Raw genomic sequence first — 20,955 nt, forward strand, 5'->3', positions numbered from 1 at the left:
TTTGGAGGCGTTGCTTGAATGGGAAAGAGGGTGGCAGAAGGAGAAGAGAGAGGTGTTGCTTGAATGGGTTGCGCGCGACACAAAGGTTATATAGCTAGGGTTTTTTTCCAGAATTACAACGATTTTTAATTAAAACCCGTTGTTAAGTTTATTAAATATATCATTCTAAGGCGGTTTTCAATAACCGTCTTAGAATGTGCGTCGTAAAATACATTTTTTATTATAATAATTACAAAAATGTCACCGTTTTACTTTCTAAGGCGGTTCCCAGAGAACCGTTGTAGAATAGGTGTCATAAAAAATTAAATTTGTAGTAGTGTGGGTTTCCTTTTTGGTTTTGATATTTTGAGTTCAATTATTGAAACTGAGGGTTGATAGTAGTTCTCTTAAAAGAATTTTTGTGAAACTTTCTATTTTAATTTTGACATTTAAAAAGGTTGTTGCTAACTGCTTTTCAGGAAGGTTATCACATGTTGTGAGGGATTTTGGAATCATTTCAATATGGGTAAGTAAGAATAGAATAGTTTCATGGGTTCTTCTGTCACTAAACTTTATGCTATGGGATCCATTTTCCACTTATGGAAGAATACTATCCGGTTGCCACTTTGTTAATTGGTTTGTTTCCAATCCTATGATCTCTTATAGGTAAGGTAATAGCAAATGACAACAATGTAAGTTCCTATATAAATTTTCACAGAAAACTTGCACTTTAAACATAAGCTGAAGAAATGTGACATGTGTACTAATACATTATGCAAGTCTGTCTATTAAGTTATTCATTGATTACCAACATCATTACTATTTCTCTTTTTTAGCTTTATCACTTTTATCTTTTCTTAGAATGTTTTGGATGTTACATTATATTGGATTATAATTTTATTTTTCATGAATAAGTCTTGTAAATTCGTAAAAGTTCACACCTACAATATGTTGTAGAGTTGAATATTTTAAATCTACTTGCTAACCCTTGGAAGTCTATAATTGATGCTCTGATTATGTATTATTAAGCCATCTTCATTCTATATATTTTAATTTTTACTATTTTTTCTTATAGGTGTTAACTCTGGAGTATGTTGAGTTTTCTAAATTCCCAAGCTTCTTTTTATCCATGTACTTGATAATTTTTTAGTGCATCACTTAGAAAATTCAAGAGAATAAAATGTAAATTGATTTATTCAAGCTATTTTCATGAATACATTAAAATACTTATAATATTTACTACTTGTGTATTAAGCCACAAATCAAGTAGTCATTATTGGATTTGTTTACCCATTGCAATTATACAAGTACATATAGAATCACACTCCTTTTGGTCCTTCCACAATTATTGTGTTTTTATTATAATTATTAATGTCTAAACTCCTAGGATTAATCCTTTTTGGAATAAGACTATTAGAATTTAGGTTGGGTGTACTTGTATATAATGTAATTGACGAGTTGGTATTTTTTATTTTTTTAAAAGATATTCTAAGACGATTTTTCAGAAAATAGTCTTAGAATCCTCAATATTTTTTTAAATTTATTTTGTTTTTGTAAAAAGATATTCTAAAACGATTTTCACTAAAAAATCGTGTGAAAACCATCTTAGAAACCTCAAATTTTGAAAAAAAAATTGAAAAAAATTACATTCTAAGACAATTTTCACGTAAAAATTGTATTAGAAAGTTACGCTTCTAAGACAGTTTGAAAACCGTCTTAGAAGGGTGATTTTTTAAAGACAGTTTCATCACGAAACCAATGTCGAATTTCTCATTCTAAGACGGTTAAGGAATTATCGTAAAAAATGTTGATTTTTCACGACATAGGCTTCAAAAACAGTTTAAAATCGTTGTTGAATGTCTTAAAGAACCATCATTAAAGATGTTTTTTCTACTAGAAAGAACAAAATTAGGTCTAATGAAATTTATTTTGTTGGTTTGTTCTTTCTCCAAGCAAGAAAATTGTTGTAATACATGTATGAATTGTATAAATTTAAAAATAAAAAATATATAAATGAGGAGGGATCCACTTATTCTAAAAGTTATTATTTTTCATCCTCAGCATTTTTTCTTTAAAGGTTTAATGATTGTAATAAATAACTAATCTTAACCATTAGATATCAAAAAATGAATGGTGAGAATGAATGAGTAACATTAAAAGAGTTATTCTTGAAGAAAGTGAATCACTCCTCAATATAAATATATGATTATTATGTTATTGTGAATATTAATATATTTACATTAATTGAATTTTGTGTGCTTGTAATTAAGCGTATTTAATTTTTTTATTATAAAAACTAATTTTTTTATTTTAAATTGATATTGTTGAATTTTTTAATTGATTTTATCTCATTATAGAATTATAGCTTAATTGAACACTCTCTATTCCAACAATGAGATTATTATTATTATTATTATTATTATTATTATTATTATTATTATTATTATTATTATTATTTAATGATAAAGCTTAAGTGAAGTTTAAATTGTAGAAAAAGAGAGAAGCTTATATAAATGGCAATTTATTTATTACTTTTATTTTTACATATTACTTAAAAATTAGTTAAATACCTACAAACTGTTTATTTATAATTATAATAGTTCATAAAATACATTTTTATAATTAGCACCTTAAATTATTTTCCATGAAATATATTTTAAAGTAAATATTTTTAAAAAATTAAGGAAACTGAGAATAATTATTAAGATACTATTCAATGTTATTATTATAATATTTGTATATTTTTATATGTATAAAATATTTAGGATTATTAGAAAATAAAAAATTTAAATATATTTTCGTTTGAAAACTAATTATTGGTAATAAAAACTAATAATAATAGTAATTCTTAAAATAATATTTAAAAATATATTTTTGAATATAATTATCACTTTATTGTTATCCATAAGCACACTTTATTTGACTAATTTTTTTTTCTCTTAATCTATTTAATAAAAAGTAATAACAAAAATTATTAGTTTTCAGATTCCTTTTTCAATACACCTATTTATATCTTATATATAAAAATAAAAACACGTATTACATTCATATTTATAACAATGTTATTTTTTCTCAATTTTTTTTAAAAACGAATAGTATATTGTTATTTTTATTATAATACGAAAAACATAGCATTTAATGCTATTATCATAATCATTTTAAAATTCATTAAATTGTGTTAAGATAGATAATAATAAAAATATATAAATAGATATTTTAAATATGTGCATAAATTTTATAAAAAGATCATTAGTGTGAACTATTTAGTCCTCTAATAATATAATATCATGTCAAATTAATTTAAATCAATGGTTATTATAAAATTTAAGTTTTGATGAACGGTCAAGTTCTAAATTTCATATTATTTTCTCAAATCAACAAATATTATAGAGGACAAGTTTTGATGTAAGTTGTAAAACTTTCAAGTGAAGTTTAATATATATATATATATATATATATATATATATATATATATATATATATATATATATGTATGTATATTGTAACAAAAAAAACTTACGTTTGTAATGATAAAAAAATAATTCAAATAAAAGAATGGACAAAAGTTATCATGATGTAAGTTTCGTATATTACGATATCCCATGAAAAGTTTAATTGATAGAATGAATTGAACAATATATATATATATATATATATATATATATATATATATATATATATATATATATATATATATATATAATGAGTTAACCAAGATGACTTCAATTCTTATAACTTTAAACAAAGAAATTACGAATTTTACGTGTGATTGCTAGTATATAACTTCTTACTTCTATAATTTTAAAAATTAAAATAACCATCTTTTGATAATCTCAACAACTAAAATTATATCTTTATAATTTCAAGGATTGCTTAATTCTGAAAAGGATAGAAAGTAGAAACCACTAAAAACTCCTAGCTCATTTAATCAACATCTACTCTTGTCATCTTTTTGGAACGACTAGTGGGAAAACAATGCTACTCCAACTCTCCATGCAACAAAAAATAGAATGCAAGATAGAGAGAATGAGCACTACCTTCAGGTCCAAAAATGGTATCCTCTCCAATTGATCTCTAGCATTATTTCTCTGCAACTAAAATCTCATCAATCGTGTATAACATTCTCTTTAATCTCTAAATATTGTGTTTAATCAACAATAAAAAATCAACCCTAATACTAATAGTGTACTATGTATTTGGTTCGACATCTCCAATTGATTCACTACAAAGTAATTTTGTGCAGCTTATAGCTTCACGTCGCAAACGTATAGTTACTTCCTTCTCAATAAATTTTCTAAACCCTAATAGTGTAGTATCGCTTCAGAACAGCACTAGTAAACCTTGAACACTCCTCATTCTTGTATGTTAAAGAACACAACGACATCTGTAATTTCTAACCTAAGACTAAAAATTTTGTGTTCTGCACATGTTGGAGCAAAAACAGTGTTCCGCACCGTCCAACGAAGTCGTCGAGGCCGTTGCTCCCGTGACGACGTCGTTTTGGCCTCTTTCGATCGACGTCCAATTCTCCCTCTGGAGATTTCGCTCTGGCGTCGTCGTCTTTCACGAAAACAACGACGTCGTCCGGCTCGACCTTGTAGCGGCAGAGCGGGCACGTGGAGTATGCGTCGAGCCACGTGGAACGCGTGCTTGCATTTGGGCAACAGCCTCAAAACCTCAGGATCCTCAAACCTGGCGACACAGACCGCGCAATCAAGACCGTTCTTTTGCCCCCTCAGCGACCCAAACCTAAAAACCGGCAAAGATTCCAGAACATCACGGTCAATGCCGGAGTTCTTCCGCACGTGCGAAGGCCGGGAGTTCGTGGTAAGCTTTAATGTGTTGGTGTTGGTGTCGTAGCAGTGCTTGATGTAGATGAGGAAAAGGAAGGTGAGACAGAACGTGGTGATTAACACGGCCAATATAACGCCCATGCTTAGATTGAAGGGGTCCGAATAGGAATAGGGACCGGTTGAGATAACCGGGGATGATGACGTGGCGGCGGTGCCGTCGTCACCGAGGATGAAAGGGGTGGTTATGAGAATGAGGAATGTGAGAGCTTGGAATGGGTTGAAAGAAGTTGCATCACCCATGTAGTAGTATGTCATATGTGGCAATTAGGGAAGTGAGACTGCATGTGTTTTGTTGCTATTTGTTTACTTGTTTTAGCAATGTGATGACACTGTGTTGAGATGCCTAGGCATAGGTGTTTTGAACAGATTATTTTAATCACACGGGCGAGGCCCTTTAAAAAAAGACGTGGACGAGGACTTCAAGAGGGTGAGGCTTTGTTGGGAGAGATTCTAGTCATTCTATATTGTAGGAATTCACGGGAACAGAAATGGTATTTGTGCATCCAAATTCCAAAGTGCTAGTTGTAGTTTGATACCTATTACCTAATAAGAGAGACAAAATAATGAATGCAATTAAAACAAATAATAAGAATTAATTAGATATTTAAAAAATAGGTTGGTAAAAAATCATTTCTCTTCACAAGAAATTTGCGTATGCACGCTAGTAAGAAAAAAAGACAATTGTCTTTAATTAACTTCTCAACTTTTTCTTTTTTTATGAAAGGCAGGTATCTTATTGTAAAGTCATGAAATTATTGTCTTGAGATGTAGATATTATTTAAGTGAGTTTTGTCTCTTCCAACAAAATTTTCTTCATATGCAAGACCAATAAATCAAATACTTATTGGTATGCTCAAAGAACTGTTTAATTATATACCAAGTGCGTTAGACTTTCAACTTTAATTATTGATACAACTTTCTTCTCCCACATATTCCTCATATCTTTTCAATCACCACTTTTAAACGAGATATATTCAATGCTCATTAATGTTAATCTAGTTGTCCTGTATGCACTAGAGTGGTTAAAAAAGTATGGCCCAATGGGCCAAAAAAATAGGTCAAATTGGACTATAAAAAATGAACTAATTAGAATCAAGGATTTTTGCCCTAACCCGTTTAACTTGGTCAAATGAGCTCAAGTCTGGCTGACCCAATGACACAATAACACACATACCAACTTGAATATATATAATTCGAAATTAGACTCCACAATTGATTCGTTAAACTTAATTCACTAATCGAATAAGTTGAACTTGTGCTCAAAGTTAAACTCATTAAATAAATGAGTTGAATTTGAGTTACATATAACTTGATTTGATTTATTAATGAACCATCTCGGTATATAAATTTATCTATTTATTATATCTAGATTTATCTATCAATCTATGCATATATTAAATATTTTATATTATTGAATTCCTATAATTATTTTTGTTAATTTTATATATTTTCTTATGAAATAAATAAATAAAAGTATGTATGATATTATAAATTTAACACACACATATAGTAATATATTTCATATTATTAAACTAATATAATTAATTTTTTGATTAATTCCATGTTATTTGATTCTTGCATAAAACAAATAAATAAAACATGTAAATAGTTATAATTTTAAATCAAGTTGAGCTAAAGATGTGAATCGAGTTGTCCATCGAGTCTAAACCGAATTGAGCTTAAGCTGAAAATAAAGGTTCATATCAAACTTGAGTTGAGCTTTGAATTTAATTATTTCTTGTCGAGTTGAGTCGAGCTTACACAAAAATGACATATAAATTAATGTGTCTGGATTAAATTAAGTTTCTTTAATTTATTATTATAATAATACAATATAAATAATTTATTAAAATTGTAAGTAAAATTAATTTCTAAAATATATATTTTTAGCCAAATCATTATTCATTCCTTAATTATTATGTTAATCCTTATGTAAAATAATGAATATTTTTCTTCACTTATGTAAATTTAAGTTTTCTTTTAATCGTTTATATTTGATTTTAGGATTTGATTTTTTTAAAAAAAATAATTTAAAATTTATTTATAAACATATATATAATGCTTTTAATGAGACTCAATTAATGGATTCCAAAGTGGAAATTATATTTATTCTTATGAGTTAGTAATAAAACTAAAATACATTTATTACTATATATACCTAAATTGCAAGTGATATTGCAAAGAGGAATAAAAAATTCATGAGATGAAGAAAGAAAAAAACATATAAAGCAAGTGAAAGCAAGAAATGGATTAAGTAGTTAAACTTTTCTGGTTCAACTTTTTTTTTTTTGTTACTTGTGAAAAGATGATTTGCTGAACTTCATATCTCCAAAAGCCTCTCAATATCTTTTGTTCAATTTGATTTAAATGATTCATGTGCAAGCAATATACCTCTAAATCAAAATTCAAACAAAACATTCACACAATATGGGACAATTGAAAAGTAACAAAAATGAGAGAGACAAAAAAAAAATTAATTAACCGCATGCTCTCATTACTAAAATTGTCACGCATGCCTATTATTGAAATGGTCAAATCAAATAAGTCAAAGTAAAGTGCATGGAAAATGCATAAAAAGACAAATAAAAAAGAAAAAAAATTAGTTGAAACATTTTACATCTGAATAAACCATGCAAAGTGTTGAAAAGAGAAAAATGAAGGATGAAGAACCAATTTGAAATAGAAAAGAAGTGAAAAGAGGATCACAAATTTCAATGCCAATAAGAGAAAAAAAAATATTCAAGTGAAAGGTTGATATTAGACCAAATTAATGTGGAACAATATAATATGGGACCATACAAAAAAATAAAATAAGAGATAAAAAAAATTAACCACACGCTCCCACGCTCACATTACTAAAATTGTCATACATGCCTATTATTGAAATGATCAGTAAAACAAATCCAATAAGCCAAAATAAGTGTGTGAAAAACGCTTAAAAACACAAAGTAAAAAGAAAAATATACAAAGAAATTAGTTGAAATATTTTCCATCTAAATAAACCATGCAAAATGTTGAAAATAGAAAGATGAAAGATGAAGAACCACTCTGAAGTGAAAGGTTTACATTAGACCAAGCAAACATAATTTAAATTTTAAGCAAAATAGAAAGGATTGAAAATATAGAAAAAAACACATGGACATGTACCTGATAATTAAAAAGAGGAACAAATTTGAAACAAAAAGTTATTTCGTTGTCTTTTGAGAGAAAGATTCCAATGCAGAAATAAGAAAAAAATTTGAGAGTAAGAATATTGAAAAGAGATGTCATATTGAATTGATAATATACAGTTACACAATATAAATATGCAATTACTACAATTTCTCTTTGAATTGAATGTGCAGGTATTTAAATTAAAATGTACAATAGAAAATATTAGATTCACATAAGGTCCACATAATTTCTTATTTTAATATTATTTTTTTCCTCTTAACCAAACACATCCATATATACTAGGTGAACACATTTTTTCTGCCTCTTAATAAAATATTTTTCTCTTTTACTCTCTTAACATTTGCCATGAAATAATTTAGATAAATAAAACCAATTATTTTTTGTATTCATTGTGGTGAAAAAAGAACAAAGTACTTTAGCCAAAGACATTAATGATCGTCAGCATAAAAGAAATTCGTTAGCATTAAAAAAAAATGATCCTTAAACTAAAAATTTATACAAGCTGTGTGGGTTGAGCACATTTGAGCAAAAGGCATTAATGGAGTATGCTTTAAATAATTATCCAATTTTGGGTGGGGTTTCCCTATTGTGGCCGTTAGAGTTTTTCATTGAGATTCGTCGGGACACGTGACACGCGCGTGACAAAATTTCCCATTTGAATTTCGGACCTGAGCGCTGTTTTCTCAAATCCACTTTAATCTAACCCAACACATCCACATTCAAAATTGCTGCTTACTACCCTCTCTTCTCTGTTCAAAACTTAGAACCCTTCCTTCTTCTTATTTTCCTCTCAGTCTTCTCTTTCACTTCTTTCTTTTCTCTCTTACTCCGTCGTTCCCTCCCTTCGTTCCTCTTTCTCGCAGTAGGTAAGCAAGTTCACACTCCAAATTCCATTTCGAAACTTCACCAGCTTCAACGCTCGACGCTTTTTTTTCTCTCTCTCTCTCTCTCAATCATTCGCTGTTATGCGAGATTGAAAAAAAACATTGAGTTTCGAGCGCAATGCAACTCTAAACGACGTCATTTGATTTAATTTCTGCGTTTTGATTGGATTTTAGGGTTTCCAGCCTCGAGGCTGATTCGGATTGGTTGGAGATGGAAAATTCGGATTCGGCGCAGTGTGTTCGAGTTGCCGTCAACGTTCGGCCTTTGATTACGTCGGAGCTTATGCTTGGATGCACCGATTGCATCTCCGTGGTTCCCGGTGAACCTCAGGTGTGTTTTCTGTTTGAATCTATGCTCTGTTCGTGTTGCATTTGATCTGATTTATGCTCTTTTTTATTTTGTGCATGTTGAAATTTATATTGAATATGTGATATTGATTTATAATTGTTGTTGGATGCTGTGTAGGTGCAAATTGGGTCGCATGCTTTCACTTATGACTATGTTTATAGCTCGGGATCTCCGTCGTCTGCAATATATGATGATTGTGTAGCTCCACTCGTAGATGCACTTTTCCATGGCTATAATGCAACTGTTCTCGCTTATGGACAGGTATAGTTTTCGCATATGGTTTAGACTTTAATGATTAGAAAAAATATACTAGTATTTCAGAAACTTTGTTTTGTTGTATTTTGTCTGCATTAACTGGGTTTTTTGTCCACAGACTGGATCTGGGAAGACATACACCATGGGCACCAATTACACGGGAGAGGACAATGCCGGTGGAATTATACCCAAGGTGATGGAGACAATATTCAAGAGGGTTCAGACTATGAAGGAATCCTCAGAGTTTTTGATTAGGGTATCTTTTATCGAGGTAAACAATAATGTTTGATGAATTCTCTCTGTAATTGAAATTGAGCTTTTGAAACATGGAAGTTTGAACTGCTATATTTTTTTTTGGTGAATTATTGAACTTCTATATTATGATGACAGATATTCAAGGAAGAGGTATTCGATTTGCTCGATCCCAATTCTGCCAGAGGAGATATGGCTTCTACTGCGAAGCCTGCAGCGCCCAGCAGAGTTCCCATACAGATTAGAGAAACAGTGAATGGGGGAATAACACTGGCTGGTGTGACTGAGGCTGAAGTTAAGACTAAAGAAGAAATGTCATCTTATCTTTCTCGAGGTTCACTTTCACGTGCCACAGGGAGTACAAACATGAACAGCCAATCAAGGTAAAATTGCTATAATCAAGTTTGCAGTGTCATTTTTTTTAATGAGTAATTTTTTATTGTTTGATTTGATAATGTTGACTCTAATATATTATAATGCATATTAAAATTAAACTTTACACATGATGTATCTTTCCCCCTACTGAACTGGAAAATTGCTTTAAAGTGTGATGACTGTGTGGTTTGTGTGCTCTGCCTAGTCGGTCACATGCTATATTCACAATCACTATGGAGCAAAAGAATGGTGATGATGTCTTGTGTGCAAAACTACATTTGGTAGACCTTGCTGGTTCTGAGCGTGCAAAAAGAACCGGTGCAGATGGCATGCGTTTAAAAGAAGGTATTCCTGTTGTTTGTGATAGGACATATTGATAAGAAAAGGAATAGAATAAATACAAAAAAAATGTTCTTTAATATATTATATATAATATATATAATATTTTCACAATCATAATAGAATTTTGAAAATCTTACATTGCCCTGCTTGCTGAGTTTTATAAATATAATTTTTTAAGTTATTAATTGATCTGTTTGTTTTTCCATTGTCAAGGCATTCATATCAATAAGGGTTTATTAGCTCTTGGGAATGTTATAAGTGCACTGGGAGATGAAAGAAAGCGAAAAGAAGGTGGCCATGTGCCATATCGCGATAGCAAATTAACAAGGCTACTACAGGTTTGCACAGTATTTGTTAAAGCATTACATCTAGTATACTTGTACTTATCTTGAACAGCTCTGCATAAAATATGTATGATTCTTTCTGTATCTCACTCCATAGCTGATAGCTTCTTTGACTCTGTATTTTAAAAGTATTGTTCGGAAAGGAAGTGTGGCTATTATTGTTTGTTTGAAATACCATCAGAGCTTCTGAACTGAGTGTCTTGTGGGATTTATATTGCTACTCCTATCTTGAAACTTGTTTTCAAAATTCATTATCACTGAAAATGTGATAATAGTTTTAATTGTTGTGTTTACTTTTGAAATATCTACATCATGGATTCATATTATTTTATCTTGACATGGAATTGGTTAATGAATACGTAGGATTCTCTTGGAGGAAACAGCAAAACCGTCATGATAGGTACTGAACTTGCTAGGTGGATTTTAAAAAATTACACTTTTTAATACACATGTATCATGTCTAATCTGTTTGTAATGCTGCAGCATGTGTTAGTCCTGCTGACACCAATGCTGAAGAGACATTGAACACTCTGAAGTATGCTAACCGTGCTCGTAACATTCAGAACAAAGCAGTTGTAAGTGCTTTATATTAGTGTTCTCGATGTTTTGTTTTGCTTTGTTGCTTTTTTTCTTAAATTGTGTGACAATCGTTCATGTTTTTTGCATTTGATGGTTTTAAATTTTCTTCTTTTAAGATCAATCGTGATCCAGTGGGAGCTCAGATGCAGAGAATGCGAAGTCAGATTGAGCAATTGCAGTCTGAGCTTCTATTATACAGAGGTGATGCTGGTGGGGCATTTGAGGAACTTCAGGTACGTCATTATTTTTGGAAGTTTCTGAAGTTGATCCCTCATTTATTGGGTATAGGTTTCTAATGTCCTTTTTTCCCCCTTAGATTCTTAAACACAAAATATCCTTACTTGAAGCAAGCAATGAAGAGCTACAGCGGGAGCTTCAAGAACGCCGAGTAACTTGTGAGAGTTTAGCACAACGTGCTTGTGATGCTCAGGTCTTTCTCCAATCCTTTATGTTCTCAATTCTAATAGAACATTGGGTGTTTTACCAAAAAATAAATGTTAGTTGCTTCCAATATTTGTGCTGGTCTCACTCAAGGTGTTGAATTTAGGTTGAAAAGGATCAACTGATCATGAAAATTGAATCAATTCGAAATGGTAAATCTTGGGATGAAATTGACTCAAATTCAAATCAGGTTTGAACTCATCAAGTCATTGCTAATGCATAACTACAATTTTCTGATGAAGCAATCCACCACTAACTCATGGTCTGAAATTGTTTTTAGGATTATGACCTCGTGAAATCTTATGTGTCAAAGATCCAAGATCTGGAAGGTGAATTGCAGCGTTTGAAAAATTTGAATGCAAAATCTAGACATGTTGACTGGGTTGATTCAGATGATAGTGGATTCCGGTCAAAGAATGTGTTATTTGCAAGTGGTAATGAATATTCTTCTGATTGTGATGCCAAATCAGTGGACATAACAGGTAGAATTTTGGAAGTAGTTTTTATGTATTATGTATTGTTGTACAGTGTATCATTCATTTGATTGATAACCTTGTGGCTGATGTTAACAATATTATTCTTGACAAATTTGTTATGGTTGAGACTAGTGCATCAAATTTATTAGACGATGAATTGATTTCTCAAAGCTAGACTTAGCAGCAGCATTTAGGCTTCTTAATACCCAAATTTTTTTATTTTTTATTTGCGTTTTTGCTATCACTTTAAATTGGTATTTTTTTTCCTGAATATCAATATAATTTTTTTAACATTGTGCAACCTTGTTTGCAGATGACATGGAAGATCATGCAAAGGAGATAGAACACTCTTCTCTTCAAGAAAAGTTGGATAGGGAGCTCAAAGAATTGGATAAGAAACTTGAACAAAAGGAGGTAATAGCTTCAAACTCGTGAAGACATTGGATATGCATTTTATCAAGTTGTCATTTGCTAGTATCTTTATCAAATTAGATAAATTTGCAAGATATTGGATGGATATGCATTTTATTCCATGTTTAGTATTGATTCTCAAGCATGTTTTACTGTCGAATGCTTTTTATACTTTTTTTTTGGTTGTTGAAGGCTGAAATGAAGATGTTTAATAATGCTGATACTTCAGTTCTTAAGCATCATTATGAAAAGAAAGTTCTTGAGTTAGAACAAGAGAAGAAATTTTTGCAGGTATTTGATCTTGTGTTATCTTGAATTATATTGCATTTAAATTGTTCCCTTTATAACTCTGTTCCTATTCTTTATAGAAAGAAATCGAGGAACTTAAGTACAATCTTGCAAATATTTCATCCACTTCTGATGACGGTGCTCAAAAGTTAAAGGAGGAATATCTTCAAAAGTTAAATGCTCTTGAAGCACAGGTGCACTTATTATCTGGAATGTCTTAACTCTCAATAATGGCCACTCAATGTTCTAAACTGATTATTTGCTTTCCAGGTCTCTGTGCTGAAGAAGAAACAAGAATCTCAGGCTCAACTGTTGAGACAAAAACATAAAAGTGATGAGGCTGCAAAACGACTACAGGATGAGATCCAGAGAATTAAATCTCATAAGGTGAAATGATCCTACTAATGGAACTTCTTATACTCAGTTTGAAGCAGAAAGCTGTGTTTTGTTTTTCTTTCCCGTTAGAGTCATGACTGACAATTTTTCTTCTTCAGGTTCAATTGCAACATAAAATTAAACAGGAATCAGAACAATTCAGGTTATGGAAAGCTTCACGCGAGAAAGAAGTTCTCCAGGTAAATTCAGCATTGCATAATTTTCTTTAGCTTTTTACTAAATATCCCTTTAATTTTATTACTTCATTCTTCTGTAATTGTATGGAGGGAAATCATTCTTTGGCATTCTTTTTTCCAATCGATAATGATTTCATAATATTATCTCTTTTATGTTTTGTTAGGTACACTTTGGTTATTTGCTGACCTCTTGCATATAAGGAATGACCTGTAGTGTCTAACATGAAAAATTGATCAGTTACTAGTGAATCTTCTAATACTTATCTTGTGTAATTTTCAGCTTAAAAAAGAAGGAAGAAGGAATGAATATGAGATGCATAAGCTGTTAGCGTTGAATCAGAGGCAAAAGATGGTAAGTACGGGTTATGAGATGCATAAGCTGTTAAAATAACTTGCTTTTGGGGTCCTTATTTGGTACTGGTTTTTCCCATTATTTACGATTTCATTACAGGTATTGCAAAGGAAGACAGAAGAAGCTACCTTGGCTACAAAAAGGCTGAAAGAACTTTTGGAATCTAGAAAGACTTCACGTGAAAGTACGGGTTAAGAGATTTACCGTGCCATGCAATTTTCCCTATTTTGTGAACTTATTAATTAGTAACTGGCAATTCTTTCTTTATACACAGGTGCTGCCGGTGGGAATGGTCCAGGAATTCAGGTATTTCTGTTTCTATGCCTGTGAATCACAAGGACTTCATTGTTTCCTTAGCAATGATTAATGCTCGATGTTGCTAAATATTCTACCCTTTGTAATATATCATAATTCCATCATGCTATTTTGCGGAGGATGTCTTTGTGTTTTAATAGTGCTTCTGCTTGACATGTGTGTTTCTATTTTGAAGGCTTTGATGCAGGCAATTGAGCATGAACTTGAGGTCACTGTCCGAGTGCATGAAGTACGTTCAGCACATGAGCGTCAAATGGAAGAGTATGTTCCTCTTTTTACATTTAGATTCTTCATCTGAAAACTTTAGATTGTGTAGGTTGTTTTACCGATAAAAAATCTATGAGCGTTAGTTTGAATAATATGTTGAAGGCTTGGACCTCTGAAAGGCAACTTACTTCTATGTTAATTTCATTTCTAAATTGAAGTATGGATTAGAGAGATACTGTTGGATGAAATCAATTTTATATATTTATATTTATTTCATTTTGTATGCAAAGTTTGCTCACCTATGTTTTCTCTATGATTCAAATTCAAAAAGATGTGAAAACTGGAACCAGTTTACTGATTATCATGGCTTAAATGTCTTGATAATATACACAAGTAGATGTCATTCTTATATTAGAGTTTTCCTCACAAACTATACTTTACAGGAGGGCTAAAATGGCCAACGAGATTGCAAGATTAAAGGAAGAAGCAGATATGATGAAGCTTAACAATTCAAGGTGAAAAAGATCTGCTTGCCTCAGCCATTTTATTAGAGTTTACCTCATCCATTTTATTTATTGTACAATCTTGTATTTGGAAATCTATAATTGACAACATCTGCTTGCTTGGATTGCTAATCTAGTGCTGGCCTTGCATCAATGTCTCCGGGTGCAAGAAATTCAAGGATATTTGCCCTTGAAAAAATGATTGCTACTTCTTCTACAACATTGCTGTCAATGGCATCTCATTTGTCAGAGGCAGAAGAGCGGGAACGGGTTTTCAGTGGCAAGGGACGTTGGAACCAAGTCCGTTCCCTTCCTGAAGCCAAGAATTTGATGAATCATTTGTTCAATCTGGCATCTTCCTCCAGGTAGAGTAGCTTTATCTGCAAACAAAATTTATGGTCCATGTTGTGATGAATGACTGAATCTTTGTCTATGCCTTTCTATATTTCAGGTGTTCATTGCGAGATAAAGAAGTTACCTGCAGAGAGAAGGACATGGAAATAAGAGATCTAAAGGAAAAAGTAGTAAGGTTGAGCTGTTCACTTCGACAGTTGGAAATGCAGAAGTCTGAACTTATTCATCAGTTGAAATTGCTGGTTAGTATCGAGAGCTCCACTTAATCCAGATTAATCTTGAGAAATAAATTTTGTGTATAACTTAAAATTTACTGATATAATGAAACTTAAAAATTTTCTCCTTTCCAAATTTAAGTTGCAGTTTATAAAATTGAAGAAATATTGGTCCTTGTTTTTGCAACTTTGATTATCCAATTAATTGGTAACTTCTTTTCTTTCTCTGTTTTTAACCATATTATATAAACTTATGGCAGAGTGCAAAGAGATATTCAGAATCTGTGGGTGATTCAGTGTATGCTGACATAAATGGAGGACATAAGTATGACTTGCGCAAGATGGTAGTTCTCTTGCATATCACTAGATCTCTTAATATGCCTACAAATGATTATTATCTCATGACAAATTACTTTTTTTTGGTACTCTAGTTAATGATCATTTGGTTTTCATTTAGGAAAATCGGCGATCTACAATTTTACTGGAGGATATGGATTTATCAGTATCAGATACAGAAACAGATGATTATGTTGCAGATGCAACTGATGATGAATGGGTAGCATCAGAAAAAATTCACGTTAGGAAAAGAAAATCTAGAAGCAGACATGTAAGCATGGAAAACAATCAGTCAAATATCAGTTCAGAAGATGTAAAAGATAATTCAACAGAAGGAGTTGGAGGTGCTTCTGGGGAAACTGCATCAGATATCTGCTGCTCTTGTAGTAAATCTTCGTCATGCAAGACAAATAAATGCAAATGCAGAACTCTGGGTGGCACTTGTGGGAGTTCTTGTGGTTGCCTAGCATCCAAGTGTGCCAACAGATCATCAGTCTCAAATGAGGCACAAGTTGAAGGGGCTGGTAATGATTCCAGTATTGACGAAGCAGACAAAGATCGGCTTCTTGTTGCTCAAGGTGCTGAGTTGCTTCAGGGTGCACTGGTTGAGGGGCCTGCTGAGGTGCACAGTGATCATGGGCCAAGAAAGCCTCTTTCAGATATTGGAAATACACTGGTGCGTGTCAGTCATTCTTTGAAAAGGGAAGTCCCTAAATAAATGATCTAATCAAACCTCTCTCTGTCTCTGCATAGGAAAAATTTAGGAAAATTTCATGTACTTAAATCATTTATTTATTTTTATCATTACATGTGAACTGGATGCAGTTAAGATTACTTACTCCCATGTTGTGTTTAGTCTTGTGCTTGTGCTGGGTCTAAGATGATCTGTTTGTTTTAGCAGGCTAAATCAAATGCTCAGAATGCTAATCAAAGAAGGAAATGGGCGAAGAAGAGAAATAAGTCCACAGTCCCAGTCCCAGTGCTCACCACAAACGTTGTTGTTCCTGATACTCCACCTTTCTCACAGTCAGATAATTCTGAAGTTCCCAAGAAAGAAAATAATAGCATTAGTGAAGCGAATGTATCTATGAACATACCACAGAAAATTCAATCATCTAGACCTGAAAATGCGCCGCTTGCTCCAAAAGTAGAGAAAAGTGTAATTGAGACAGATCGTTGGATGAAATTACCACGAGCTATGCGAAAGTCACCAAATGGCGGTGGCCTTCCTCTGGGGGACATGAATGCTAGTAAGCCAGATGAGCCTGTCAATAAGGAGTCTGAAGTCATAGAAGCTAGAACTCCGGTGAAACAAAAAAGAACACTTGAGAAAGAGAACAATGGACGTTAATCTCGCGTCCATTTCTTACTTTTTACCCTCTTAAAAGCAAAGACCATGATTTAAGACGCATGCTGTTACCATATTCTTATCGGGTATCTGTTGAAGATATAAGAGGCACTTGGTGTATCTGGTGTCTAGAGTTGTGTATCAATCATTAATCTACGGTTGTCTTCAGTAGACAAAAATTATTTGGCTTCCTTTTTTGCTTGTAAGATATGGTTTATCCAAAGGATTCTGTGCTGGTGTTAATCACTTGATCTCGGCATACGTTGTATCTATGATCGGCATTTTGAGTTGTTCAGTGGGAAAAATTGTTTCCCTCATTAATCTTTATCATTTGCATGAGTCTGTGGAGTTTAATTTCTATATATGTATGGCACTGTGAGTATGACGTTGCATATAATTTATAAAAATATCTCAGGAAATATTGATAATTCTAATCTTAAATGTTTTTAGTTACTATAAAATGAGTACATTTTGCTGTTATTCTTATAAAAAAATTTATTAGGTTTTTATTGCTACAAGAAATCTAAAATCATTGTGTCTGTGACTGTCATCGTAAATTTTCTTTTTAAATATATTGTTGGACGGTTTTTTTTTAAAGTAGTTGGACCAGGTTATTTAACAAGATCCACATAAATTTTATCTATCAATATTTTCAAAAGAATGCCAAAAAAAAGTGTTACTAATATTCCTTAATACATTAAGGATTGATTTCATTGGTTGATAAAATCATGCCTTCCTAAAAGTTGTTGGGCATCATGTTATAGAAATCATTCAAGTTAAGATCAGTAGATCACATTTGAGAGTAAATCTTTTGTGGACGTGGATACAAAAGTGATGTGTCAAGACACATTAAATAAAACGATAACAAGTTAACAACACGTTAAAATATTATAATTATACATTAAATTATAATAAAAAACTCTCACTGTCTCTTCGTCCAAAATCTAAAAATTAAATTATAAATATTAAATATTAGTTTGTTAATTTTTATTAGTGGGAAAATTTTGAATTTATGACTTCTTTCTCTCTTTTTTTTTCTTTAATCATTAAATCAATCTTATAATTTCAGAAAAAATTGGTATCCTTGCAAGGTAGGGTAAGGTTTTGTGACGCAATGGGTGGATGCTGAAGGATGGAAGTGCGAAGGACACTAATCCGTGGTGGTGAGGCAGAGATTCTAATATGGTAAGTTATGTTCTGTGGGTCAAAGGTGTGGGGATAGCTATTAAGATGTTGGAGTTGATGATGGCTAGGCAAAGAGCACCTTTTTGAAAAAGTTGTAACTCAAAGATAGTAATTAACTTAATACACTTGCACCCTTTTCAATTTACCCATTATGAGTAGCTTAGCACACTTGCACCATCCTCAATTTACCCAATATCCTATGCAGCAGCTGAGGTGGAAGGTTTTCTTTTTTCGAGTGGTTGATATCCATTGTGCTCCCATGTTGTCCCTACAAACAATATGATTGTCACTTTCACACAAAAAAACAAATTAGATGTACACAAACAAATACTTCCTCTAATCCGTAATAAATATCGTGTAAAAAAATGTCAAAATAAGTACTATTTTTTTAATATAATATTAAATATTTTTTATATATACTCCTAATAATATTATTGATGAGCAACAAAAAAAATATAAATAAATTCATGATAATAAGGTTAATTTTGTATAATTATCACACTGTTTGGTTTATTTACTATTTTTTTCTTAGTTTATATAAAAAAATTAAAATGACACTTATTATAATATAGAAGGATTATAATATTACAAATAAATCAACAATAAACATCATCTATTTCATAATTTAAATCATTATCACAGAAATTTCAAAAAAAATAAAGTCCCATTACTTATCAGTTTTTTTTATCTGTTCAACCACAAGCCTAATCTTAAAGGAATTTATCCGGTTTCATGAACCCAAAGTCACAATAAAAAAGAGTTAACCCACAATTATTCTCTTGAAGTGGAAGTTATTTACCTTTGGTTCTTAAATATATGTCTTTGTACAATTTAGTCTTAAAAATATTAAAATTACTTGTTTTTAATCTTTGAGTATATTTTTTTCAGTTCCTCTATTAATAAATGTTAACAAATGAGCTAAAAAGTGAGCAATTTTAGACTTTTGAAGACTAAATTGTACAAATATTAAATTGGTAAATTATTTTACATTGGAGGAAAACCTCCTGTTAAATGAAAAAAAATATTTATATCTTAAAACAAATTATGACTCATAATAATTTTGAGTAGATACAAATAAATATAAATGTTAAAAGCTACGTCTCATGCGTTATCAGATTATGTTATACAAGTTTGCGTCAAAATGTTCAAATGTTAGCAAGTTTAAGCTATCATCTTATACAATATTTAAGAGTGACATTAAAGATATTCATTTAATATTCTATGTCTAAGATCCGTTTTGTAAAAATATTCTCTGGGTATCTGTCGAAATCTTATGAAGAATAAATGAAATCCAAAATCTAAAAGTATCGATCTTCATCAAAAGACGTGTTCTGCTATACGCACCTGCTTTGACGAACGAGGAATGACTTTATGATAAAGTGTAAAACATGAAAGCCAATAAGAGTGAACTCACTACGAAGAAGGAACATGTATTTAATGTAAGCATTAAATGTCCCCAACGACCATTATCATTAGATAAGATCAAGTGAAAAATCCAACCGTTGTGAGACAACAAATACTTCAAAATGAAGACTATAAATACTAGAAGCTTTAAAGAAGAAGACATAAACATTGTGCACAAATATTTTTTCATTCTTTATGTAAAAACACTTTTTGTGTATTGATTGTAAAGATCAAAAGCTCTTAAAACACTTAGAATATATTGAGAGAAAAGACTAAGTGCTTACTGTTTATTCACATGTGACGTATAGATTTAATCAATGAGCAAATTTAAACAACAAATCTCCTTTGATTTTTTTAGAGCTAGTAGTGACATGATACGATAAAGAATACTGGGTTGCCATCAAACTTGATGTGGAACTTGATTTGTAGAACTAGTAAACAATTAATACTTGTAACTTGTGAAAAGTTAATGAAACTTGGTGGTTTGTCAAGAATTGGATGTAGGTGGTATAGACAAACCAATATAAATTTTCACATATGATATTTATTTGCTTTCTTTTTGCCTTATATGACCAATGGTGTGAATTTACTTTTAGTTTTTGAAAGATATATTGTGTTCTGCGAAAATATTTTTCCATCTAGTGTTTTTAAAGATCTGTTATATATTATTTATGAAATTTTATTAGATGAAAAAAAAAATATTTTCAAAAAACTTCAAAAGTTTTAAAATCACAATTCAACCCTCCTTCTTGTGATATATGCCTTTACACCTTATCTAACATATATGTTCATCCTAATTATATTTGTATATAACACAAAATTTAGGTATAATACCATAAGTTTGCTGATGTTCTTTTGTAATTCAAATTAGAATTTTAACATGACAATTTATAATAAAAGTCAATATTAAAAATAAGTATAGAATATTAAAACAAAACTTTAATATTAATTAAATAATAACATAAAAGATATGTATATCTAAGTCTTATCCTTTTATATAACTATCATGATAAATTGAGGATATTTATCTAAAAATCAATACATAATTACATTCTTACTAGGTCACATTTAAATTACTTAAAATTTTAAAGTGTGAATTTATTCTCTCTCTTCTTATTAAATGAAACCAAATTATGTATGTATAATTTTTTTTTAATCAAAT

The 20,955-nt window shown here is 30.9% G+C and overlaps 1 protein-coding gene and 1 long non-coding RNA gene across 2 annotated transcripts; one reads left to right on the plus strand and one right to left on the minus strand.

Annotated features, from left to right (window-relative positions):
- The first annotated feature begins 8,709 nt into the window (after positions 1–8,709).
- Positions 8,710–17,638, plus strand: LOC100817984 (kinesin-like protein KIN-4C). The gene is made up of 28 exons (XM_006575291.4): positions 8,710–8,872; positions 9,065–9,221; positions 9,357–9,500; positions 9,613–9,765; positions 9,885–10,129; positions 10,327–10,466; positions 10,677–10,801; positions 11,171–11,207; positions 11,291–11,382; positions 11,503–11,619; positions 11,703–11,816; positions 11,934–12,017; positions 12,108–12,309; positions 12,617–12,717; positions 12,907–13,005; positions 13,083–13,196; positions 13,273–13,389; positions 13,497–13,577; positions 13,855–13,926; positions 14,026–14,110; positions 14,201–14,232; positions 14,417–14,502; positions 14,892–14,963; positions 15,089–15,316; positions 15,403–15,547; positions 15,781–15,864; positions 15,978–16,532; positions 16,758–17,638. Exons 2-28 carry the CDS (start codon positions 9,102–9,104, stop codon positions 17,205–17,207), a joined length of 3,894 nt encoding a protein of 1,297 aa, XP_006575354.1. The 5' UTR covers positions 8,710–8,872; positions 9,065–9,101; the 3' UTR covers positions 17,208–17,638.
- On the minus strand, positions 14,965–17,120 carry LOC102660418 (uncharacterized). Its single transcript, XR_413276.3, has 3 exons — positions 16,978–17,120; positions 16,696–16,893; positions 14,965–16,601 (listed from the first exon to the last, which is right to left on the minus strand). It is a non-coding gene; the product is annotated as an uncharacterized lncRNA (long non-coding RNA).
- Positions 17,639–20,955: the final 3,317 nt, after the last annotated feature.

The sequence above is a fragment of the Glycine max genome, chromosome 2 (genome assembly GCF_000004515.6).
Source record: "Glycine max cultivar Williams 82 chromosome 2, Glycine_max_v4.0, whole genome shotgun sequence".
NCBI classification, from domain to species: Eukaryota; Viridiplantae; Streptophyta; class Magnoliopsida; order Fabales; family Fabaceae; genus Glycine; species Glycine max.